Source organism: Centruroides vittatus, unplaced genomic scaffold (assembly GCF_030686945.1).
Source record: "Centruroides vittatus isolate TY-2023 unplaced genomic scaffold, ASM3068694v2 contig_900, whole genome shotgun sequence".
Lineage (NCBI taxonomy): Eukaryota > Metazoa > Arthropoda > Arachnida > Scorpiones > Buthidae > Centruroides > Centruroides vittatus.
Window position 1 is genome coordinate 2915452 of NW_027122591.1, and position 27097 is coordinate 2942548.

General features: G+C 30.0%; 2 protein-coding genes across 5 annotated transcripts in view; one reads left to right on the top strand and one right to left on the bottom strand.

Moving 5' to 3' along the window:
• The first annotated feature begins 584 nt into the window (after positions 1 to 584).
• Positions 585 to 18787, top strand: LOC136984015 (kinesin-like protein KIF21A). 3 transcript variants are annotated; one of them, XM_067280923.1, is made up of 34 exons: positions 585 to 862; positions 3318 to 3494; positions 3919 to 3961; positions 4037 to 4219; positions 4294 to 4350; positions 4647 to 4739; positions 5124 to 5252; positions 5333 to 5494; positions 5560 to 5675; positions 5746 to 6131; positions 6275 to 6566; positions 6631 to 6679; positions 6833 to 6884; positions 10300 to 10491; positions 10570 to 10769; positions 10847 to 11093; positions 11160 to 11233; positions 11334 to 11402; positions 11472 to 11543; positions 11613 to 11732; positions 13693 to 13794; positions 13864 to 14023; positions 14089 to 14122; positions 14193 to 14241; positions 14310 to 14497; positions 14567 to 14707; positions 14854 to 14970; positions 15049 to 15188; positions 15271 to 15454; positions 16417 to 16581; positions 16646 to 16766; positions 16838 to 17008; positions 17857 to 18056; positions 18222 to 18787. In XM_067280923.1, the coding sequence occupies exons 1-34, from the start codon at positions 828 to 830 to the stop codon at positions 18298 to 18300; spliced, it is 4599 nt and encodes a 1532-aa protein (XP_067137024.1). In that variant the 5' UTR covers positions 585 to 827; the 3' UTR covers positions 18301 to 18787. The 3 variants fall into 3 exon arrangements, with proteins under 3 accessions (XP_067137024.1, XP_067137025.1, XP_067137026.1); XM_067280924.1 differs by having other exon boundaries at positions 14606 to 14707; XM_067280925.1 differs by lacking the exon at positions 14567 to 14707 and having other exon boundaries at positions 586 to 862.
• Positions 18788 to 22801: 4014 nt separating this feature from the next.
• Positions 22802 to 27097, bottom strand: part of LOC136983986 (CAP-Gly domain-containing linker protein 4-like) — a 30025-nt gene continuing 25729 nt past the window's right edge. Inside the window, exons 9-13 of one of the 2 annotated variants that reach the window (XM_067280879.1) lie at positions 23939 to 24062; positions 23777 to 23862; positions 23602 to 23665; positions 23428 to 23507; positions 22802 to 23334 (exon numbers count right to left, since the gene is read on the bottom strand). In XM_067280879.1, coding sequence (XP_067136980.1) covers positions 23126 to 23334; positions 23428 to 23507; positions 23602 to 23665; positions 23777 to 23862; positions 23939 to 24062 — 563 coding nt within the window. In that variant the 3' untranslated portion in view covers positions 22802 to 23125. The remainder of the gene's footprint in view (positions 23335 to 23427; positions 23508 to 23601; positions 23666 to 23776; positions 23863 to 23938; positions 24063 to 27097) is intronic. The other variant, XM_067280880.1, reaches the window with a different exon arrangement.

Genomic DNA, 27097 nt, shown 5'->3' on the forward strand with positions numbered 1-27097 from the left:
ATATATATTTGATACCATGATAACAAAAGTAACAAACAAATTTATCAAAGTAAAAAACTATATTTAATAGTATTTTCAGTATCAGTGTTTTTTTTTATAAATATAAAATAATAATAATAATGTTTATTATTAATATAATGATTTAAGAAAAATATATAATTTTTATATAATAAAATATATTTAAATTAATTTGTCAGAAGATGGCAGCAGACTCGCAACAATAGACTTTATCGATCTCTTATTACTATATTAATTTTTTTTTTCTATCGTAAAAATAATGCCATTTCGTATTATAATAACAATAAATTACGTTTTATTAATTTAGCATAAATAACAATACCGGAAAGTAAATGCGTAAAAATCAACATTGGTTAGAATTAACTTGTACGGAATTAACGGATATGACGTTAAACACCTGTAAATCGGTCACGTGATATAGGAAGTGACGTTACCAATTCACCTGAATAAAAATAAAGGAAAAAAATAATGATTACTAAAATTAATCGATAAAAATTAGTTAAGAAATTCTGTATTATTTATTATTTTTAAATAGTTTATGCTCTCGATTCGATATAGAACATTAACACGCTATATGAAGAAAAAAGAATAAATATTGTTCGGAAACGACCAATGAGAAGACGTGTTCGTTCATACTGCGGTGTGATTCACGAGGCTGGTTCGATAAGAAGTCGGCGTGGTTGAGGTGTTATTGAGATGGAACGGTAACATAAATAAATAAATAAAAAATTCGAAATGAACAACTCGCCGTCGCATCTAGTCTTAATTATATCGAGATAGCTAAAGTTCGACTATTTAATAATTAAACAATGTCAACCGACACTTGCGTACGTGTCGCTGTCAGGTGAGTAAATTTCAAATTTAAATTTTTAAAATACGTCACAATACTTCCGATAGATTTAAATACACGCTTGTTTTCGACTGCGTAAAATCGAGTAGAATTGTGCTCTTTAAGTGTTGTTACGTGTTCGAAAGCAAATAATAAGATAATCTCCTTTATCTTTATTACTATATCGAATGGAATTGTATAAGAAAAATAATTGGCACAGAAGCGATAAAAATTAAAATATTGCAGACGTAATAATAGCTTAGCCGAATCGATTTTTCGTAGTAGTACATTCTCCTCACCTTTTTCCTCATCCGCGAGCAGAAGGTAATTTTTAATGAGACAAAAAGTATATTTTTGTTCAGGAGAAGCCGTCTACCGTGATCCCGGGTATGAGTCATCTATTGAGCAAGTCGCTAAACTACGTTTCTCGTTAAACCGTTTCCTCTTTCGGGTTCACTGCCATTATGTGCGACCTTTTATCTTCCCCCCTCTGCGAATCCTTGCTTGAGTTGTTCACTTTGTCTCCTCCTCAAATGCGCCGCAAACTTAAAAAAAAAGTATTCTGCAATCCCTACTAATTACCGGGGAGTGTACATGTTTTGCCTAATTAAGTGTAAATCATTAAAATGATGTTTAAGTGCACTTAATGATAAGTCCGTGAACAGGTGGCATGCTGATAAACTTTTATAGATAATCTATATACTGTTTTTGAAGTGTTTTTTTTTTTTTAATTAAAATTTAAAATCTTTATTCGGAAATTTTACTTAATTTGCATGGCATTTAACGTGTTAGAAGGTATACTTCATTATAATGTATTTACATTAATGGTTAATGTTACCTTAGGTAGCCAAGATGGCGGCTCGTCTCTGAAACAGTGGGGACGCACGTACTAACCTAACCTATTCTAATAAATTACCATAATTATTGCCAATTAAAATATTAGAATAAGGGTAATTTATTAGAATAGGTTAGGTTAGTACGTGCGTCCCCACTGTTTCAGAGACGAGCCGCCATCTTGGCTACCTAAGGTAACAGTAATCGAAATGGTAGTGTTTTATCTTATTAAATCTCGTTTTAGTCGAACTAAATACGTTTCAAATCGTAAAATATTGCTGTATTGTTGTATTCTATAGTATTTTTCAATGGATGAAAGAATTACGCTGCACTTTTTAATTAAGAAATCGTGAGGCATGTAAAGTTTTAAGTCATTCCTATAAAATAATGTAGCTGTGTATATATAATGTACGGTACATATAGCACAATAGCATCGTATATGTAACGTTCAGATATGTAATTTTCAAACACGGGTCGAGGTAATTGCTTTGTTTTTCCACGTCCTCGGATTTTTAGATATAGGGCAACCGTAATTGCGATTTTGATATAAAACACGAGCTTTACCTATTGTCCTTTTAAAAATATTTTTGTTTAGATTTTTAACAATCACGACAGCTCTGTAATTACATTTCATTATATCTTCTGGAGTCTATCAAGGTCGCTTCTATGTGTAACTGCTGTTTGTGGGTTGGCAAGTGTTTTCGCCCACATCCTTCATCACGTTATTTATTACACGAGCTCTTAAGTGTCGTGTTTTATACGACACTTTAAAAAATGTTCTGTAAACGTGTCGTAATCAAAATTATAAACACTAGTTTGTGTGTCGAGAGGTGCGTTTCGCTCACGTTCGACCGCTTTTGGATGGGAAATTACTTGTGTGTTTTCTTCGTTTATTTATTTTTTTTGGCCGTTTCGTTAATATTCGTGGCATTTTTTAGTGTTCTGATACACTTATTTCCTTCGTTATTCTGATCGAAAATTGCTAATTAAACTCTATTTATTGCAGCGGAAAATGGTCACGACGTGCGCGCTTAACGTGATTTTGAGTTCAATAACCTGACAATGACAAGTGTTTTAAAAGATATTGTCGATTTTAATGATTAAATTTGTCTCCCATTCTCTACATAAAGTTATGTAAAATAATAATAATAATATATAAAGTTCATTTTAGTATTATTCTTGGAAAAGTTTTTTTAAACTTTGATGTTCTTTTCTATTTTTATAAACTAATGTAATGAGATAAAATCAAATTTTATGTTTCAAAAATAGCCTGTTTAAATGGTCTATATAATAAAATGTTATTGTGTCTTTACTATATTTTAAAATATATTTTTATCAACAAAAATTAGATTTTTTAAAAGTATATTTTTATAATCAATATTAACCTATTTTAAATAGTTATCATTTTAATTCCATGATAATTATGCAAGTAATAAAATTGAACATTTGAAACTATTGAAAATTATCTTTTGTAGTCACATTACCTGATTCTGAAGTTCATTTAGAAAGTTCAAATTTCATAGTGTCTTAAAGTCCATATTCTGAAAATCCAAAACACTATATAGATTTATTTATTTTTCCCATTATATAATATAGGAATTTAGTATATCATTAAAATTTTATTTGTTGTCTGTAGAATTCGCCCTCAGATTGCGCACGAGGTCAACATTTGTCGGATATGTACCACGGTAACTCCCGGCGAGCCACAGATTCTTCTAGGAAAGGATAAAGCTTTTACGTTTGATCATGTATTCGATATGCATACGGTTCAAGAATCTGTTTACGATACCTGTGTTAAAGATCTCGTGGAAGGGTAAACTGCTTAAATTTATTATCTTAGAGTAGGAGTTTGATAAAAAATCAAATCTATGTTACTACTACACTCAAACCTGTTTTTGTGCGGTCTATTTTTGTGCGATTTTTTATATGTGCAATGTGTTTTGTGCAATTATTTTTGTACCATTATACCAATTTGATTGAAATTCATATATCGCGCACAAAAAATCACACAAAACAAATCGCACAAATAAAAAATTGCACAAAAATAGACCGCACAAAAACAGGTTTGAGTGTATAGTTTTATTAGATATACAGAAACTATTCTGATACTAACATTCACGTTAACTATGATTTAATTATTAATACTGTATATTTATGTATGTAAAACTTATTTCTCCAACATTTTCTGGACAATTACAGCATATTTGAGTTTTTTAAAATTTTTATTTAAATTTTAGATGTTTTGAAGGATATAATGCAACCGTGTTTGCTTACGGTCAGGTAAATATAAACTTTTTAAGATAAAGTATTAAAAAATTAAAGCAAATTCTGATCCCGTCTATGTAAAAAATTCAGACCGGATCTGGCAAAACGTACACGATGGGAACCGGATTCGACGTGAATGTGATGCCCGAAGAAATAGGAATAATACCGAGAGCCATGCAACATCTATTTGATGGCATTAAACAGAAACAGGAAGAAGCTAAAGAAAAGGGAATGATACCACCTGAATTCAAAATTAATGCTCAATTTATGGAGGTAATTATTTAAAATTTTAATTTTCTATACCTGAAACTGAAAATTTTAACCTCTTACTTTGCTTTTTCTTTTAGCTATATAATGAAGAAATCTTAGATTTGTTAGACGCCGCAAGAGATCCTGAACAAAAAGTGAGTGAGAATTTGTTTACATTATTCCAAAAATTATAATTCTGGGTTTGAAAGTTTAGATTTATTTATTGATTAACCTGCTGAAAATTTCCCATGCATTAAAGTCTAAATTAAATTCTTCACTAGTTCCACTTGTATTCACTTTTGATATGAAATGTAGTCATGCAAAAATTAAGACACACCCAATATTCTACGAAGCATGAGAAATTAGTGTTCCGGAAAATTTTTTCTTAACATTCGAACAATATAATAATTCATTCATATCATTTCATTTTCTATAATTATTCTAAATATAGGGGAAAAAGTCTCATATCAAAATCCACGAAGATGCAACTGGAGGAATTTATACTGTAGGTGTAATAACTCAGCCAGTAACAAGTGTAGAGGAGGTAAATTTTATCAAATATTTTTGTTCAGAGATATGAGCTTAGACTTCATTTTTGAAGTGTAACTTCTAAGGTGTCATCTGATTAAGCCAAGGTAGATTCTACGATGTTTGTGTTTTGTTTTCTGTACTGAATAAAACGCGGAAGAAAATGTCAGTCAAACATATTAATTACTAACTCAAAAAACTAACTCGTTAATTAAAACTCAAAAGTATTTTTATATCAGCTGTATCTTAATGCTGTGTATATTTAGTTTCATTCTTCATGCTGTTTATAAAATCATTAAATTGATAACTTACTAAGCTCATAATCTCATTTTCATTATAATAAATGTAATGGTACATCATATAATAAAGTAACTTGTAAAATAATTTGAATGTCGTGCAGACGAGGCGCTGTCTAAGGATGGGTGCTCTGTCTAGAACTACGGCAAGCACACAAATGAATTCTCAATCTTCGAGATCTCATGCTATATTTACATTGCACATTAAACAACAGAGGATAATAAAAATACAGGTGATTTTACATTTATTATTAAAAAAAAAAGATTTTAAAAAGTTTTTAACGATTTCATTTTAGGATTTTTTTATTCTCAGACAAATGAAAATGATGAACAGGTGAAGGATAATATGATGGAAGAATTTGAAACCCTTACGGCAAAATTTCATTTTGTTGATCTGGCTGGTTCAGAGAGGTTAAAAAGAACTGGTGCTACTGGTGATAGAGCCAAAGAAGGAATTTCAATAAACTGTGGATTGGTAAATATATGTTTTTGTTATTATTTATTGGTAACTATAGTGTGTGTAACAACAAACTTCTCCAGCTTGCTCTTGGAAATGTGATATCTGCATTAGGGGACAGGTCGCAGAAAGTGACACACGTACCATACAGAGATTCAAAGCTAACCAGGTTGTTACAAGATTCTCTAGGAGGAAACAGGTAGCTAAATAATTATGGTATGATATAAAGGACTTTTTTATTATTAAAATTAATACATTACTATTTTCAGTCATACATTAATGATTGCCTGTATTTCTCCATCTGATCACGATTTTATGGAGACTTTAAATACATTGAAATATGCTAACAGAGCAAAAAATATTAAAAATAAAGCAATTATAAATCAAGATAAATCTAGTCAAATGATGATGATGCTTCGTCAAGAGATTCAACAACTAAAATTAGAATTAGTGGAATATAAACAGGGTAAACGAATTGTGGGCGAAGACGGAACGGAACAGATTAATGATATGTTTCATGAAAATACAATGCTGCAGGCAGAAAATAACAATCTCAGGACGAGAATCAAAGCACTCCAGGAGACTATAGAAAGGCTAACGGCTCGTAACACCGAACTTCTAGCCGAGAAAGCAAGCGGACAATGGATAGAACCTGGTACTTTTTCATTTTTGCTCCGGCTAGTAATTTACATAAGTCTTATATTAACATTGCAGTTTTTATCAATTAATCAACTGAATTTGTTTTTCTCTTCATATTTAACTTTTGAATTTTATGCAAATCTTTTTAACTATTTTTAGGCAATACAAATTCAAAATCTGAAATCACGCAAATGATACAAGGTTACTTAAAAGAAATTGAAGAACTTAGGGCTAAACTAATGGAATCAGAAGAAACATGTTCACAGTTAAGGAAACAAAGTCAAAGGCCTAAAACATTATTTCCGTTGAGTCCTCACGCAGCAACTGTTGCAGTATCGGGCCAGTATGCAATAACGCCGTATACTGATGGTAACGTAGATGATGTTCTGATGGAAGCAAAAACAGAAGTACAAAAACTAATTGAATGCTCAAAATCATTAAAAGAAAAAAGGTAATTTTTCAATTGGAAAAAAAAAACTTCTTAATTTCAATAGTAATTTTTATAATCTTATTAGTGAAGAAGAAGAAAATGATGATAAATTAGAAGAAAATGAAGAAAAAGAGGTAATGTATATTAAATTCAATTAAAGTTAAGCAAATTTTGCATGTAATTTAAAATTCATTTATATCTAGAAATATTTGTATTATTGAATTCTGAATAGTGTCTGGGATGGGGATTTTTAATGTGTTTTTTGTTTTTATTTCATATTATTTTAGATAAAAGAAAATGATGATGATAGCTCATCAGAATCTGAAGCAGAAGAAACAGGTATAGTTTATTTTTATTATAGTTTTAAATACAGTTATATCTGGCTTGTTGGAAGACAAAAAGAAAAAGCGCAATATAACTGAGTACTAAAAATTCTGGGCTTTTACTAAACAGATTATATATGCTGTGGAAACTCCATCCTCTATTCTTTCATCAGCAAGTGGTTTTGATATAAAATAAGCTTAGTTTTGCAATACTGAATTTTATTCGTGGTTTTATCGTATTAAATGACGTCTACGTAAACATCAATACCACGAGGCCCATTTAGCATTGTTCCTTTAACGATGTCATTTAAAGACACATAACTGTCGATATAAAAACAAAATATCAGTTGCAATTTTATTATACGGTACTATATTTCACAATAAATACTTGTTAAAAATCCGTGTAATTTATATTTTTCAATAAAAATTGTAAATAGAGAAATATTTTTTAAAAATTTTCAATTGAGTATATAATAGAGCATCAAAACTTATAAAATTACTGAGTAAAAATTCTCTAAACAGCAAAATAAAGTTATTACTGTATAGAAATTTTAGAACTTTCCGTTCAGAAATAACAATCTTTTCCTTACACATTACGCAATGAATTCAAAACTTCACAGAAACTTTCAAGTGAAGTGACAGTACTTAAAACCAATAAACAAACAACTTTTAATATCAAAAGTAAACAAATGATAATTGATCTGTCCACCTGTTTTACTTATTTAAATCTTGACAAATTTATTGTTCCATCCGCAGTGATAGTTTCGAAGACAACGGTAGGAATAAAATACAGTAGAACCTCGGTATACGTCTGCTTTAGAATACGTCCTGTTTGGACAAAACAAATTTTGCTGGGTATACGACTTAATTCAATTATATGCGCCATCTATGAACAAGTAGCACTATCGGTGTACTAGACGAGACTAGACGTTTGCAGTGCCACAGTCTGTAACTTACAAATTAAAATCAGAAGAAATTTAAAGTAAAATTTTATTACTTTTATTAATCATGAATTGCAAAAAGGCAAATGAAAAGCAACAGAGAACTAAAAAAACGACTAGAATCACAACGGAACTGAAAAAAGAGATTGTTGAGAAATATGAAGGTGGCATGGGTGTTCGAGATTTAACTGTTTCATACCGTATTCCGAGAACAACGATATCGACAATCGTGAAAAATAAAGACATTATTAAATCTGCTAATGTTGCGAAAGGGGTTTAATCAATTTCTAAACAGATTATTAGTATTAAGGAGAGTTTGATTTGATTTAATGATTTAAATAATATAATACAATATACCGTAATAACTTTAAAAAAATAAATTTTATTATAGATTTTTAATGTGCTCAGTGTTTAAATTATTTTACAACCCCATTAATATATCATATCAAGAGGGTTTTTTTTACACGAGAATGGATTAATCATTTTTACATTACTTCTTATGGGAAAGGTTGTTTTGGTATACGTCCTATTCGGTATAAGTCCTTAATCCGTTCCCGATATAAACATTGGGAATGGATTAAAGTCGTATACCGAGGTTCCACTGTACCGTATTTTGTTGCAAATGGAAATTCAATGGCAATTGATAATTTTAAAATCTATTGACTCTGGTAATTTTAAAATTTGGGGGACCAAAAAGAAAGCATGATATAATGAGGGGTTACTGTATTTTGGCAATAAAAATAAAATCAAAAAGAACCTTCCAATTTCTTTAGATTTGGATACTGATACAAACTTCATTTTTTTTCTATTGAAGACTGAAAACTATTTTTTCATTTCATGTCAAAAATAGTTTTCAGTTCAGTGTGCCATTTTTGGTATCTAGAAGATTCCTGAAAAAATATATAAATGTTTTGATTTTGGTAGGGAATGATATTTGCACTTTTCATTGTTGGAAATATTGTAATATTGCTGCTTTTATAGGCTATTAGCTGACCCGGCCACGCGTTGTTGTGGCTCAAAATGTATCTATTATAAATGTATAACACTTCCTCCGTGGGGGGAATTTCAAAAAATCCGTTCTTATTGTACATTATCTTGATGTAACCTATTAAAACGCAAAAAACCACATGCAAAATAGTATAAATAGAAGCCGAGTTCTTCACAGTAAGCCTTAATCCTGTCCCTTTCTCCGCTGGGGAATATCGAAAAATCCCTTTTTAGTGTATATTCTGTTGACGTAACCTATTAAAACGCAATTAAAAACGCAAAAAAACCACATCTAAAATAGTATAATAGAAGCCAAGTTCTTCACGGTAATCCATAATCCTGTCCATCTCCCCTCAGTGGGGGGAATTTCGACATGTATATTATATAAAAACACGTGCGTATTCGAATGCAACGTGGTGTCAAAATTTCAAAAGAATCGGTAGGAACAAACAAACGTTATATTTTATTTATATAGATAGATAGAAAATGATCTGCTTTAGTCCATTCTCACAGAAAACATAATGCCTCACAGAAAAGCAAACTTAGGTCGTCGGAGTTAGCGCCATCTGTTGGACATAAAAGCTTTAATCCATATATAAATATATTTTTGAAAGGGGAGAAATGGTGGTCTTCACATATGCCAGAAACCTTTGCGGGAATGTATTAAACAACTTCCCAAAGTTTCATGGCAATCGGATAAATGGTATAGTAATGCATGAAGGACAGACAGACACACACACATTCGTTTTTATATACATAGATTCACTGTTATGTTATTGATATTCTTGGCAGTTGCCTAAAATATTCACATAAATGTGTGCATGTTGCATGTGTATATATGAAACACAAGTAACATGGTTAAGTGCATCATATCTAATATTTTCTTTGGAACATCTCAGTCAATTTGTAAATACTGTTCTTAGATAAAACATATCTGTAATCTCAAATAGTCTGATAGATTTCATATCCATAAATCTTTAAGCAAATAATTATATTCTGTATTTAGAAATGATGCAACTAGATCAACCCCCTGATGATCTTATGTTCAAGATTGATAAATTCCACTTTTCTAGTTGGCAGACGTACTTGCCTAGTAACCTCACTGGATATAATGGGCACAGAGCCCAGGATGAAAGATGGCCCTGAAATGGCATACAAAAGAAATGATCATTATTATATTTTCATTTTTAAATTTTGCTGTTGTCAGGGCCAGTTCCATAATATTTCTAGCTAAATTCTACTGTATTTTTTCCGCAAAAAGGAGCCAAAAATATCTTGCACGGGACACACGTGTGGATATACACAGTGCCATAACTTATCATACGAAGTTTCTAAACAAATACCGTATTTTACGGACTATAAGACGCACCTGAATTTTGGAGGCAATTTTTCGAAGAAAAAAGTGTGTCTTATAGTCCGTAAAATACGGTATATAAAAATTGTTAACTTCAATTACAATTTAAATTGTTATAAAATTTTAATATAAAACTTATTTGTTTGCAGAAAAGTATACTGAAGACTTAGCTAAACTGACTTGTGAAATTTCTATAAAACAAAAATTAATAGAAGAATTAGAATTGAGTCAGCAGAGGCTTCAAACTTTACGCCAGAATTACGAAGAGAAGTTAATTCAGCTGCAAATGAAAATACGTGAAACAGAAATTGAGAGAGATAAAGTTTTAGACAATTTGAAAAGTAAGTTCTTGCGTGTTATATAATGTCACCGACAGTATATGCAATACAATTTTATTAACGAAAAATTATTATGTTTAGAAAGTACAGAAACAAACATGAAAGACAAAGTATTAAAAGTAAAGAGTGATTACGAAAGAAAATTAGGTTCTATGCAAAGTGAATTAAAGAAATTACAAGCGGCTAAGAAAGAACATGCTCAATTAATGCGAAATCAATCTCAGTATGAACAGCAAGTTAAGCAATTAAGACAGGAAGTTTTGGACATGAAAAAGATGAAGGTAGATTAAAATTCTAGTCATTTTTTAAGTAGAACAAGTGTATATTTTTTTTCAATAATATAAACTGTAATTTGCAGGTTCAACTTCTAAATAAAATGAAAGAGGAATCGCAGCGTCACAAATTAGCAGAACAGCAGCGTGTCAGAGAAATTGCCAAGCTGAAAAAAGAAAGCAGAGTTAAAGAACATCAACTGAAGTCTCTAGAATCGGAAAAGAGGTTGAAAGAGCAAATTCTGAAAAGGAAACACGAAGAAGTGATGGCTCTTCGTCGAATGGCTAAACCAATGTCCGATGCAGTGGCAGGAAGAGTAGATAGACGCAGATGTAAGACATTTTTTGGCTATTCTGCTTTCTGGAATTTAATAACAATTACAGAAAATATTTTCTAAGTTGCAGGAATGAATAGAAGTCTTCCATTTTCACCAAAAGTAGCAAAAAACAAATGGCAAAACCTAGAAAAAAGTGTAAGGCAATGTATTGAAACTCATTCTTAATTCATATATAAAACTAAGTACATAAACACTAAAATATTTCTTTTGAAAATTAAATAAGACAATTTTTCAGATTAATAAATTGGTAATGAGCAAACAAAGTGTATATAACATTGAAAAAGACATGGAAAGATGGTTACAGGTAAACATTTTTTACCTGTCAAAAATAAAACCCAATCAAAGTGTGCGTTGACATTATATTTTTATTTAGGAAAGAGACAAATTAAGTATTAAACTGGAAAAATTAAAAAAGAAGAAATATCAAGCAGTTAAAGAAAATAAGGTAAATGGTTTTATGCATTAATTTCATTTTTATATTATTTTTAATAATTTTTTTTTCTTCTATTTTCAGGCAGAAATTTTAATAAAAGATATTGAAGATCAAATAGAAACGTTAAAAGCAAATATTGAGTATCTACAAGAGAATATATCGGAATCGCAAAGTAGTATTGTACAAATTGAAGAAAGTAAGGTAAATGAAACCTTTTTAAGCTTCTAGAAATATATCAAAGATTTGATCAGAATAGCTGTACAGTTATATTGTAGTCTATTGCTGCGAGGATTCAGATTTAAATTTGAGAAGTTGACTTTAAAGATGGTTAATTTCTGGTCCAGGATCATTGTTGGAATGTTCAGAAAGGCATTTGTGGAAACAGCATTGTCTGGCTTTTTATAGCAGTGACAGAGAACATGTTGAGCAAGTAAAAGCTTCCATAAGCATTTGCTACTCTGACTTCTCTTGTAATAATCTTGTTCAAAAAATAACTGAAAAAAACCTCTATATGAAGAATTCAATTTGTTTTTAAGTAGTACAATTGGGGTATTGTTTCCATTCTTCCTTCATACTATGTGACCAGATCTATGATTGTTCAGAACAGACCATAATGGATGTAATTGAGAATTCCGAACAGCCCATAGTGAATTATTTTCACGAATTAATTTATCAGTTTGATATGCAATCAAAACAATATTAAAAATTTGTTGGTGTCTGTAAATATGTCTGTTATAAATTGTTGTTTCTCGTGAAGAAATTACTAGCAATGAAAACATTTTGAGACTAAAATGAAGCTGAATAGGTTAATTGTAAACTTAATTTTATTTTATGGTTTTCTATAATTTTTCCATAGTATTTTAATGGCCGGATGACTGAGTGGCAAAGGTGGCAGTCTACTGCTTTCGGGGACCCGGGATCTAACCTAGACTGGCCAAAAATCTCCAGGAATTTTTCAGGGGTGGTTTGTCTGAATTCGATGTTCAGACAAACCGTGACCGTGGAAAGTCAGTGGAATCATGCTCGATATTCTAAACGCCATTGTCAAATTTCTAGGCTTACAGGAAAGCGGTGCCAAACGTCCGACGTACACATTTTTGCGTTTTAAAACTTCGGACCTCAACCTTGCTATTTTATCTAATAGCGTGATTGATTGATACACGTTTTTTTCCCTTGTCTGTATTGATAATTTCAATTGATTTATATTTGTTAATTTTTCATTTATTAAATTTCATTAAAAGCATGTTTTTATTTTGAAAATTGCCCTCTGAAATTTTAAAATTTAATCTACTTTCATTTGTTCTGTATTCATAACAATTCTAGTATCTTCATAATAGTTTATCTAAGATTTAGCCATATGATTAACCAAGAGAGAGTAATTATAATAAATGCTTTCTAATTGAAAAATAATGTTAAATTAAAAAGTTTAAGTTTGCAATATTTCTTTAAAAACAAATTTTATTGAAATATTAATGTTGGTTGGTCTATTATATTGAGAATACATCACATTAATAATAAAACAGAATTAGATGATGCAGGTTAATGAATTTCATAAGAACTTATTTAGTTCAAATACTTCTATGAAGTAATCAATATTAAATTTATGGTAGAAATTTAATCTGACGCCTACTGGGCCAGAGCAGTGACAGATTGCTGCACATTTTGTGCTGCATGCTTCTAATTTGTTTAAATATGCTCAGTATGAAGGTGGTACAGTGCATGTGACTATACTGTTACTGATTGATTGATTTGAAAAACCATTAATGAACACATTATGCACGCACAACATTTGTGCAATATAATTATTTTCCAGACATGCACTGTATTTTTGTCTGTGGTCTTTGTTGCACCATGCGATCAAATAAATTCGGATTTGTGGTGTACTAGCCTGCTAGATTATTGCCTTTTTCGGAGAGTGTAGGGTTACTGGAAATTCTGGGGTATCTGGTACCAGATTTTGATGGACGTCTGTATATTTTTTTCTTTTTGAAGCATTTAAAGAATGTTAAAAACTTCTTTGTTAAGTGATGACTACATAATTAAATGTGATGAACGCATTAAATTTTAACTGTGATCTAATACTTGAATCTGATTATTTTATAAGTTTATGATAATTTCAATATTAAATATAATAATGTAGGTGTGTTTGTGTGTATTTTAGGATGATTCAGATCTGTTAGACGTTGATAGTTTATTGTCTCGATCACAACCAGAAGAAATGAGATACATTTTAGAGAAAGCACTAAATATGGCTGTGAATCAGGTAAGTAATTAACAGAATTTTTTAATGTAAGTAATGAAGTTTTAACAAATAATCTTTAAAATTTTTAAGAGCTTCCAAATAATGCAAAAAGAAATGAATGTAAAAGAATTGGAAGCTAAATTAAAGCAAGTATCGGATGACAATAATTTACAGCAAAAATTACTTCATCATGCTTTACATCAAACAAATGATGATACTTATGTTCTTATTATGGGAGATGATGATCAAGGTAATAATAATTAATTTAATCATTATCATCATAATGGCTTTAATTCCATTTTCATTTTTTAACAGATATTGATTCTGGTTCTGTTTCTCCAGTTAACAGGTTAGTATCAATTCTGTAGAATATTTATTCTATTTTACTTTACTTTTCTGATTTTAAAAATGATTTCCAGTGCTGCATTAGATGTAGTTTCAATAACAAGTGAAGGAAAGCCAGACAAAGTAATTTTATTTCGATTTTTTATATAAATAAATTATAAAACGTCATTTTACATAGATGTTTTATCTAGGCCAGGAGGAGAACGGCTACACCCGAAGAATTACTGTATGGGGGAAGTCAGACAATTGCAGAACGTCAAGTAACAACTATAACTGAAGACGTTCAAGAAAATAATGATGACGAAACTTATTCGTTACCTACACCTACCATACCGTCTCATGGAATGACAAGAGTGACAAGTGCACCCTCTTCGTTAAGGTTGGTTAATATCGCAATTGAAAGCATTCTTAACTAAACTAACAATCTTTAGTAATCATATTTGTTTAGGGAAATGGATATCCAAAATAAGGATACGTTTCTACTTAGGAAAAAAATGCAAGATAAAATGTTACCTCCGGAGATTTCTCCTGGAGCCCGTCGTAGAGAACTTAACTTTAATTTCCTTCCCTACTCACGCCAAAGTTCTACGTAAGGAATAATAATAATCTCAGATCTGTGCTTCAATTAAAAATTAACTCTGATCTAACAAATCTAATGTTTAATAACATTTTTTTTTATATATATAAATTAACTTGTTACTGCATACACTTAATTAAATATATATTATTAAATAGGGAATATGACAGTAGTCCTCCCTCGTCTCCTCCTCCGAGTAGACGTCAGATAAGAGATGATAACGTATTTTCACGGCTAACGAGTGGAACCACGAGACGAATGAGTAGATATGAAAAGTAATTTTTCTTTTGATTAGTTTATAACTAATCAAAAGTTAAATTTAAAATTATTTAATAATTACTCCTAAATTTCAGAGGTGCAATAATTCCATATACAGGAAAGCCCTCCTATAACAAAACTTCATTTCTTGTATGTACTCATATTGCCGAAGGACACAATAAACCTGTTTTATCCGTGACTGCAACAGATGATGTGTTGTTTAGCAGCTCAAAAGGTAAATTTACATTACAAAAAAAAAATTATTTGGTTAGACAGGAGTTATTAGATTTTAATGTATGTATTGTATTATTGAACAGATAGAACTGTAAAGATTTGGGATCTACATACAGGACAGGAAATCCAGACTCTAAACAAACATCCTAATAATGTTACAGCTGTACGTTACTGTGAATACACTAGGCTTGCATTTAGCATTTCTACTGCATATGTAAAAGTTTGGGATGTAAGAGTGGATCCGTCGAAGTGTATTAAGACGTTATGGTATGTACATATTTGCATATAGATCTTCAGACTAGTTAGTCAAATAGTCGGAAAATCTATATAAAAGTTAAATTTAAAAAAAAATTTATCTTTGGAGATGGCAACTTCATACAAAATTTAAGAGAATATTTTTCAAATACATGGCATTCACTGACAGAATCACATTCCATTGTTGAACACACTGTTCCATTTGGTACCTCCACACACAGCCAATTGGCATGACAATTCTCTGAAATAATAAAATGATAACTTAAGCTAATAGGGCCAAAAGTCACATGGCTTGCACTCGAATTCATGTGCAAGCCATTTTAAACTTCAAAATACAGCCCCTTACAGCATAACCATCGTCACAATATTAATTTGCAACACAAGTTTAGAGTTTATTTCTTCAATAAAATGTATATAGGCAAGCAATGCCATTTTTCTATATAGTAATAATATAGAACAAACTGTCTTATGTTCTTTCCATATTAATAGGAGAAAACTTCTGAAAGAAGACTTGCATTTATGTTCTGAAACAAACTGCAAGATGTACAATTTAGGCAGGCATACAAAAAAAATATACTGCACAAACACTGTCAGTGCATCACTAATAATTAAAGCAATGGCTAACCTGGCCAAATGCCCTTGGCATCATGCTGCACAGTTTTAGAACCACTGCATAGATAAAAATTCTTCCAGGCACTCTCTTGGCAAATATATATGGGAAATTGGCTTCTACGAGTATTTGTTAGCCATCTGAACAAAAACCTGGAAGATTTCATAGACAACCAATTGGTGATGTTTAAACCTACAACCATGTATGTGTTCAGCCATGTTGGTTTTTTTATTGAATTAACAGCAAATTTATTAACTATTTCTATATCAATTAAAAAATTCAGTTATTTTTAAAAATAATATAATAGAAAAACTATATTTAAACATATTATTGAGTTTTATAATGTTTATTTATTCCCCTACAGTTCCTCAGGTTTAACAAATAATGGTCCTATGGTAATGAACACTCCTTCAAGAGTGATTCAGCTTCCTACTGGTGAAACTCAAATTAACGATATTGCTTTAAATCAATATGGGACCACATTATTTTCTGCAGCAAGTAACATTGTACGAATCTGGGATTTAAGAAAGTAAGTTCTAGCATTCAGTCATCCTATTGTAGATGTGAGCTATTTTAATCTTTTTCTTTTTAAGATTTCAGAGTGTAGGTAAACTGAGTGGTGGACATCAAGCTGCTGTCATGTGTCTTGCAGTTGAAGAACATGGCATTGATAATAACTTAATAGTCACTGGGTCTAAAGATCATTATATTAAAGTAAGTTTTAAAAATAGATAAGCATTACTCTTTAAACAAATAGAGATCTTATTTAACCTGTTTATTTTTAGATATTTGAAGTAGCAGAAGGTGAAGGAGGCATTCATAGTCCTAAAGTAAATCTTGTTCCTCCGCATTATGATGGCATTCAATCATTAGCCATCAGTGGTAAATATTTATTCTCTGGATCTCGTGACATGTGCATCAAAAAGTGGGATGTCTTTGAGCAGTGCTTGGTTCAGGTACTTGTAGTATCATTTTAAATTCGCTAATGCCTTTTTTTATTGATGACTTTTAAGACATTTGCTATATTGTGTACAGTACCACAGATGGCTGCTTTGTATCTTTCTTATTAGCAGTCATACTCCGGGTAGCCTCACCATTACAGTAAAAGTCGTCATTACATTTTTATATTAGGAGTTTTATCTTTGGTGCACAGCTACAAATAAGACAGCTACCATTGTGTATCATATTTGGAGCACAAGCATGTCTGTTGATACAAATTATACTGGATGCATTTAAATTGATAAGAAAAAATAATTTTAAATTTTATAGCTTTTATAGTACTCTATACATATATTTAAAAGTATTAGTCTTTTTTCTGCTATAAGTAGAAGCCTTTGGTGGTTAACTTTATTAAAATAGTAGCCTAAATCTAGTCCAAAAAATCAATCTCATAAATATGCTTTCTTTTTAAATTTAGTTATAAATGTGCATGACAGATCAAATTTAGGGTATAATAATCTGTCATATACCACATATAAGTTAATCAAACTCCTCACAAATATCATCAATGCATTTGGTTTTTAGAGCGCACAGAATGTGTGTTAACTAGAACTAATGACAAAATATGGTAAATATATTAGTTATGAACACTTAAAAATTTTGAATTAAATAAAAGATCAAAAATTTTTACACAAATGGATAATTTCTTATCACTTTTTGACCCCTCCCTCTCTGTGCAAGATGATGTACTTCTTGCAACCCTTCCCCCTTAAATTGTACACACAACTAAAAGATGACCCCTAATCTGTCTTAAAAAATCTTAAATTAACCAGAAAACTAATAATGTTTTTATTTTGCATTTCAGTCACTAAATCAAGCACACAAAAACTGGATATGTGCTTTAAATTTATTGCCTTCGAAATCAATGTTACTCAGTGGATGCAGAGGTGGCCAACTAAAATCGTGGTCTTCCGAAAGCTGTCAGCTTCTAGATGAAATAAAAGCACACAATGCGCCTATCAATTCCATTGCTACCAATTCAACCTCAATATTTACTGCATCTAAGTAAGTTTAAATGTGTCTAGATTTTAAGTGCTTAGTAATTTAAAGTTCAGTTACATAATTTTCTACTTTTCAGTTATAATAATGTATTGAACTAAAAAACTAATGCTATTTCTAAAGACAAAGGCTTTATTCTTAAATGCTATTAATGACATTTTTATTTTGTAGTGACCATACCGTGAAGATATGGAGATTCCGCAGTAATTTTGACATGTCTCCTGATCTAATAGATCAAATTGAAGATTAGTCTTTGTGATTACATTGTGATACGAAATTGCTCTTCCTAATATACCAAAAATTACAAAACCAAACCTACATTCCAGTATCAAACTGTGATGTTTTTATACATATATATATATATAATTTGAGAAGCTACATTCCTCAATTTTATTTATAGTGCAATGCACATATGTTGGTTTTTGTATATTTATTTTGCAGGTATTATTTTAGCTATTTATGTGATAAAATGTCTGTTTCCTGCACTTCTTAGTATTACAAGTTTGTCAACGGTATACATATCGCCGGAGTAAGAACCTATGTTTGATCTCCATTTAAACCAAAGTGATCACTGTGCCTTTTTATTGAAAAGGTGTCTTCAATGCTTTAGTATACTAAAGTGACTTAAATTTTATTTTTAATCCAAATTGAAGCTCTGCAGGCAAGATCTGTACATATTTGAGAATTTAATTTTATTGATGGAAAGTATTATTAAAATTTTAAATTAAAGACAAAAATGAATGACTTTTTTTTTAATCATTTATTCATATTTTTTAAACTTAACAATAGGAATAGTTTATATGTAGAAGTACTAAGTAGCAATAATCTAGTGGCAAAGACAGTAGAGACCAGCCTGTCAATTTTGGACCTAACCCAGGATTGGAGTCAACTCAAATAGAGAACTAAAAACTACAAAAATTTATGATAATCAAGCAGAATGCAAATAAGGTTGTCTTTTCTTCTGTTTTCTCATTATTAGAGTAGAGAATCTAGTAAATTCATTTTTAATCTGAAATTCTGCTATTACTAGTGAATGAAGACGGTGAAACAAATGGCTTCAAGGCTATTTTGTTCTCGTACATATCAGTCAGCATTTATTTCTTTGTTTACAAAACAGTGTGTAAGAATTTGATATCAGCCCTTGTAAAATAGGGTACACAATAATGAAAACGATGCCTGAAAGCTAATTTTGAGAGATCATTGTATTAGAATATTTTTATCAATTGAACAAGATTGTATAATATTCAGATCTAAATCTAACACAAATAAAGAGTGTAACACAACCGACTTAATGTGTGCCGAAGCACTAGTTCAAATAATTTTTATAGTATTGTAAACCTGATAAACATTGGTTTTTAGCAGTAAGTCTTGCTCAGAAATTGACTGCTATTTGTGTGTTTATATCATGTAAACAGCAATCAATTTCTACCCAAGTAATAAGTTGTTACAAACTTGCCTTAAAATTGTAAAATTTCATACCTATGTATCTAACAAATACATAGATATAAAATTTTGCTTCATACCTACAAATGGATTTCATTTTAATTATGCTCAAATCAATTCTTGAAGAGAGAATGAATTGACTGAATTCATACATGCTAAGATAACTATTAACAGTCTAGCTCAATGCCCCAAATAGAATATTTCACTTAATTTTCATGACTGAAAATTTGACAAGGTCAAAGATCAATTTTCTCATTTTACTATTATGCTAATTATTACTTCAAACTTTTGTCTATTCACAAATTGGTATGAATAGAAAATAGTCAGGCAATGTGTTTTACATTTTACTTTCTTGGCTATTATGTATACCAAAAAAAAAAAAAAAAAAGGAAAATATTGGAATTGCAAAAATTTTCAAAAAAATAGAATCAAATTTGATGTTTTGACTCCTGAACCCAAAAATGTCAATTTTTCTGGTGCCTATCCCATGCCGAGATATTAAAATTTGGCACAGCAGCTTGTGTATAAAAGGCATTGTTTCTATTAAATTTGGTGGCAAAAGGTTGATGGAGTGGAGACACAGAACTATCCTCTATCTCGAGTGGGGTCGGACTTAATTGAGGGTAAAGACGAGTTTTATAATCTGTAAAATCTTTATTAAGTGTTTTGTCATTATACAAAGACACTGAACACACACGCTTGTCCAGCAATTAATTTTAATTAAAACTAGCATTTTTGGCCTTATTGATAAACCATCAATTTTTAAAGAGATTCTATTTTTGGAACCTGAGGTGGTGTTGGGTGTCTTTATATACTGTGGTAGTTGTAGCTTTGCTATTATTGACGTTATGAAATTTTTTGTCATTTAAATTGTTATAACAGACAATCATAACTAAAATTGTGGGGCAATAATATAAAAGTTTTTAAATAAAATCTAACGGGTGGGAAAGTTATGCAAAAGAAAATGATTAAAAAGATTTGTTCTCAATACAGCATTAATATTTATATTTCCTTATGTAAATTGTTTGACATTGGAAGTCTTTTGGTTACCATGACTTGAGCAGAGAGTAAAATTTCATACTTTGCATTTATTGGCAATTCTTGCTCTTGGCATGATCCTCACAATCTGATAGCATTTCTGTGCCATTTTTAACAGTTCCGTAAAAGTAAAATTACTCGACAAAGAAAATAAAGCTGCACGAAGTAAACACAGCATATTTGTATATATTTAAAGCCACATTACATTGAATTGCTACTGGCAAAGTATTATTAAAATCAAGCATTTATTTCATTGGAATTTATAGGTCTACAATTTTTTCAGACTGCAGTCCCACTGTTGTCCGTCTTTCCTTAATCTCGAGAACAGAGTTAGACGAAAGACGAGACCTTAGGAGCAGAAGGCTCCAATTAACTATACATGAACTTCCATTGCAAACTGGAAATCACATTATTTCAATTCAAAACTTTTTCCCTGAAAGCAGTTAATAGATGACTGGCACAACTCCATTGCTAATGGAAAAGTATGATGTACAAGGGCAAGACACTAATTTGAGGTAGAAAGCATATATTTTAAATGTGAAATAGTCACAATAAATAATTGCTTGTTATATTATAGTTCATTATTTTTTGGTCTCCAAAATTTGTAAATACAAACTTGAACGAAGACTGCACTCACTAGTGGTTTTGGCTTAACACAAGCTGGATTATAATTTTTTTCATTGGATACAAAATTTCAACAGAGTTGTTTAACTTTCCTGGCTATTCAGATTTTATTTTAAATATAAGTTAGGTGGCATCACAAAATTTATATTAATCATGTTATTAATTTTCAGGGTAGAGATGAGTTTTTACTTTCCCTTATTATGTATTTATAAAAGTTGTAGAAATTATAATTCACATTTTTAAAGCTGCTTTTGAGTTATTTATTTTCTTAAATACTTTGTCATTTCATTTGGCGCTCTATAAAAATAGTAGTCTTACAGGGAGAAGTTCTTTACTATAAAACATTTTATCAATCAAGTATAAGAAAAAGTCCAAATAACTTTTAAAATTTATTTATTTATAGGAAATACAAAAAAGAATATTAGTATAAAATTTATCTTAGAAATTATAACATTACAATACATTCCATATTAAGATTATTTACTTGAGTAATGCCATAAGTTTTGATGTTCTATTATTAAAAATTGAAAAATATACCACATTCCATTACATGATTGATTTTTTTTCCTTTACAAGTAACCTCTGATACTAGATCACCATTGAAAAATGGTTACCCTTCTGTATTTTCTATTAGAAAGTTTTTTATTGTTTTTTTTCTAATTTATATTTTATCTGAATAATAATGCAATCCTCTGAAAAAAACACAATAAAACAAACCTGCCAAGTGATTTTCTAGTTTACTATAAGGCAGAAATAGATATCTTTTTGCTTTATCCAGGTTATGTTCTTGCCAAAAAGACCTAAGATTTCACTTGGGCAAATAAGTGAAATTGTCTCCAGGTATAAAGGTGACAAAAATATTACAAGTTCAGATATTTCTTTAATATTAACACAGGTTTTTATTCTGTTGCCAGAATTTTCAAGAATCATATTATTCATTGCTTATTTTTGAGAATGCAATTTGTGAAAAAAATTAGTAACATTCTGCTAATTTGCCATCTATGGAATAGTTAATCAACTTGTTTTCAAATAGTTATTAACTTTGATCTTTGTAGAGTTAAAATTCCTCAAGCCAGATCACACTATCTCAGAATTTGATTTCAAAGACCCAATTACATTATACTAATATAGAATGAGACTAGCTTTTGGTATTTGAATTGGCTTGCTCACTGTAATGCGAGCTCTCACAGATTGCAAAAGTCCAAAACTCGTATTTGGATGCAATCAACTAAATTCATCCTTAGTTGGAATCACTTTGGATTAAACCTAGTATCGGAATCACTTTTACACATGTAAAAATATTTATTGATTTTACTATAAAAAAATGAATGTAACTGCATGAAATCTATATATATACTATACTAAAGCCTATTCAAAACAAACCTGCCAAAACAAAATTTGGTACTGTGGAATTCTGGTTTAAACAGGTTTTACTGTATGTTTTGGTAATGATTTCAATCAACAATTAAATCTTAACCAGTAATGTAACTAGCATTTTAAATTCATATTCATTACTACTATGTACAGTGTTTATAGTAATTTAAAAGAATATGATTATTTTTTTCTTCAACGATCTCAGAGGTTTTCAATAATTCATCTTAAACAAAAGACAAACTATGGTTCAAAATTGTATATACAAATAAATCTTTCAAAACAGCAAATCTTTAATAAGAAAATATTAATTTATATGCATAAAATAAATTTCATTGAAATAGATTTATTTAAAATAAATCTATTTATTACAATTTTAATAACAAGAACTTTTATTTACCAGAAAATAGTAAGTCTCCATTTACATATTAAATAGTTTTTGAAATTTTCAAAACAAGGAAGAAAATATACATATATTAATAGAATTATAGAAGTAAAAATATCACAGTTTGGATCTATCTGATCAAATCCCCTATATATAATAAGGAAATAGTTTTGTAAAACATTATATGTTAAGCTTAATTTAAGCCGAATATAATTCATTTATTAAAATTATCGAGCAACTTTGATCCGTTTATTCCTCTGACGGTGACGCGATTCGGCCGCACCATCAGACCGTGATTGGGCTTGCAGGAAAAATATCGACGACCCTGAACGCTGCCGTCATTTTTGCCTTTGGGTTTTCGAAGTTCTACTCCGAGCCATACTCCGCTTGCAAATTCCACGTTTCCAATGTATCTAACGGTCGCTACACAATAATGCATACTCATTACTGCTTATTCTAATGCAGAGTGATGAATGACTTAGTTATTATTAACATGGTGTTAGTATTTTAACTTACCAATTTCGTTTTTAACAAAAATATTTGTTCCGATAGCCAACCAACAATCTTTGTTGAGATTTGTAGTATTTGCATAAGACCTACGTGTTAGATACATGCAGCATTCCATTCAAAATTATTTTCTATAGAAATAAAGGTTATTTCTATCTAATTAAATAATTTTCAGATACAAACCTTTTGTGTTTCATAGATCTTGTAGAATGCTGAGATTCTAGACTTGACATTTCATTTTCACCATCTGTAAGTATAAATTACGGAAACACAAAACTTTTGAAATATCTATTACATAATAAAATACAAAATTTTCACAAAATAATTTTTAATAATTATTATAATAATAAAGAATCACCTGTTGAACTCCTACTATTACTGAAATTTAAATTAACAGATGAACTGTGATCTGAAACACTATCTGATCGTCTTGATGTATTGTATCTAATTACAAAATATAAATATAGTTAAATATAATATATATTATGTTTAATATTAATTTGGGATTTCTTTTACTTACTTTGTTATTTTAGCATGAGAAACAAATAAACCATGGTGTGGTTTGCAAGTAAAATATTTTATGCCCTGAATACAACCATCATTCTTACCTTCCGGTTTATCAAGTTCTATCCCATACCATACACCTAAATTTCAAGAATAAAAATATCTTAACCAATGATTCCTTTGATGTTCTATATGGATATTTTTTCAGAGAGTGTTATATATATTTCATTTTATGATTAGTGAATATTTTGTTAATTATTAATCTTAAAACTTACTTTGTTAAAAATGCAATCTATTAGAATTTTTTAATTTATAAAATTTATTTACAATTTTAAAACATTTTGTTTTCTACACCTGATCAAAATGATGAGAGGATTTACTAAATACTGTATTTACCTGCATATAAGATGAGGTTTTTATCCATTTTTCACTGCTTCAAAAACCTAGGTCATCCTATACAAGCGAGTGAAGGATTCTTTTCGGTTTTGTAAACTGCATATTTGCATTTTTTACCAGATTCTCACCTTTTGGTGTTTAAAAACAAAAGTATTTTATCCGGGTTGTTTGAATCGTTCTTGTGTATTGTCAGGAGTAACAATTAATAGCAATAGGAAGAGCAAAGCTTTTGAATTGAATTCCAAAATTACACAGGAGCCTGATATAAGTTTTAATTTATTCCCAAGTGAAAACAGATGATTATACAATTATGTTGTCGATTTTACAAGATTTTTGTAGGACAATGTGTACATTTACATGCATTTGATATTTTGTTATTAAACGAAATAAAATTAGAACTGTATTAATAAATCTAATTTTCTTTATTTTGATCTTTAAAGTCACACCTCATCCTATATATGAGATTGTCTTATATTCGAGTAAATACGGTATGCAGACAGCATTGGATTAGCATCAAATAAGGTTCACGCATGCATGCATACATACATACATACATACACAATGAAATAAATTATCACTGAGAACACTGCTTTTTCAAAGTTATCTGTGTTTAATGATGAAAAGAAATGTTTTCACAAGTATTTTCAATCTTTTCAAAGATGTCTTCATCAAGCAAATGGCAAAATAATATCCTTTTGCCATTCACCTGATGAAGACATTTTTGAAAAGGTTGAAAGTACTTGTGAAAACATTTCTTTTTCATCATTAAAGTATTCCCTGAATTCTCAGATTCCAATACTTACTTGTAAGAGATTTCTCAGCCTTGTAATTTAAAAATATTTATAGAATATTAAATATAGTAAAATTTGAGTGTCATCTCATTACAGCAAAGAAAATTAACCAGTTTTTGCTGAGCTATTTCACTTACAATATGGAGCATAATTAATATTTATTGTTTCTTATTTAAACATTAAATTCTATAAAATTTAATCAATTTGAGTGAATAAAACTTTTTCATATCAAATATGTAACTGTCAGTGGGAATGTGATTCCAAAATCAATTGGAATCGAATCAAATCAAATGATGTAATGCAACACATTAAAGAAAAAATATATTTCTCTTACAGACAATACATATAAAATGTGTCTTTACACTACACGTCCTTTCTCACGCTGTTGAGGGATAAGACAATTCCACGGCAGAGTCGACCTTTTATTTGAGGCTTCTCGTCTGCCTTCAAATGTAAAATAGTCCAATTCGTCCCTCTAGCGGTGGCAGCACAATTAAAAAATAATTTACAATTTTTAAAAATAAGCCAGGACAATGAAGTACAATAAAGAGAAATATATTTTTTCTTTATTGTATTTCATCGTCCTGGCTTATTTTTGCTTTTACAGTAACATGTTTTCGGGTCCCACCTTACTCATGGACTATCCTTTTTTCACCTATATGATAAAATACTGCTGATTTTCAGGATTACAAGACTGGGCTGTGTGTATAGATTGAGATATTTGTAGGGCATTAGACTACTACATTTAGGCAACTTACTATTTTTTGGGTAATTTTTAAAATAATTTGGACAACATTTTGAGGAATTCCACTTTGCTTTTTATAAAAGAAAATCTGGAACCTGTGAAGTTCTCACCAAACACTTGCCGTTTACCTTCACATTTATATTATTATTATTAATTAACAAAAATAGCATTCTGTATATGTAGCTGTTTTCCATTTGCTTAATAAATTACATCAGTTACCTGGCATTTAGCATATTGTACAGATATATGTAAATCTTAGATAATTCAAATTCAAAACTTGATAATTCGAATTCGCAATTTTTTCATCCTTTGAATTTTGAACTAATAAGGATTTCCTGTAATCTATGTATATATATTATATATATATATATATATATATATATATAAAAATGGACGTGTTTGTGCCTATATTTCACTCTGCAGCCAAAACTACACATCACATATGAATGGTGTTTGTGTGTGGTAGTAGCCCAAGTCTCCCATCGTGCACTATGGTGGTTGCGTCTCTATAGCTATAAGGGTGTGGGAGATATGGGGGTTGAAAGTGTTTGACTTCGAAAATGTGTGATGCTTCAATGAGAATGTTCCAGAACCTAGAGGTGAAATTTGGTACACAGTTAGGGTACGTCATGAAAATGCACACTACGAAGGGATTTTTCGAAATTTCCCCCGCAGGGGGAGAGGGAGAGCACTAACCTAAAGAACAACTTCTACTGTACTATTTTACATGTGAATTTTTGTTTTTAATTATGTTTAGTCTTCATTGAGTACTTAGGGGTAATAAACTGATAACATTTCAGACAATGTTATAAATATTTTTTATATATTTCGATTTTTTAACCAAATGTTCAAACTGTTTTAAATTTGAATTTCTTTTTGCATATTGGTTCGATTATAGAACGATTGTAAAACGTTCCAGAAAATTTATCAAATTAAAAACAGTTTGTTTGATTCTCAGCAATTCTCATCATTCTCAGCAGTAGGTGTTAAATAACAATTGCTATGGTTGTTGAAATATTGAATGTAAATAGGGTTTGCTTGCAAAATCCGCGTGAACAAAGCCATGGGTAACAGCTAGATAGTAATAAAACTGAATATATATTCAAGGAAAAAGTATCATGATTCTACAACAATGTTTTGAATGAGTATTTCTAAATATGGCATTAAAATAAATTATACCTTATACTAATATTTAAAGAATCTTGCATTATTTATATTAAATTTTCAAATTACTAAAAGATTT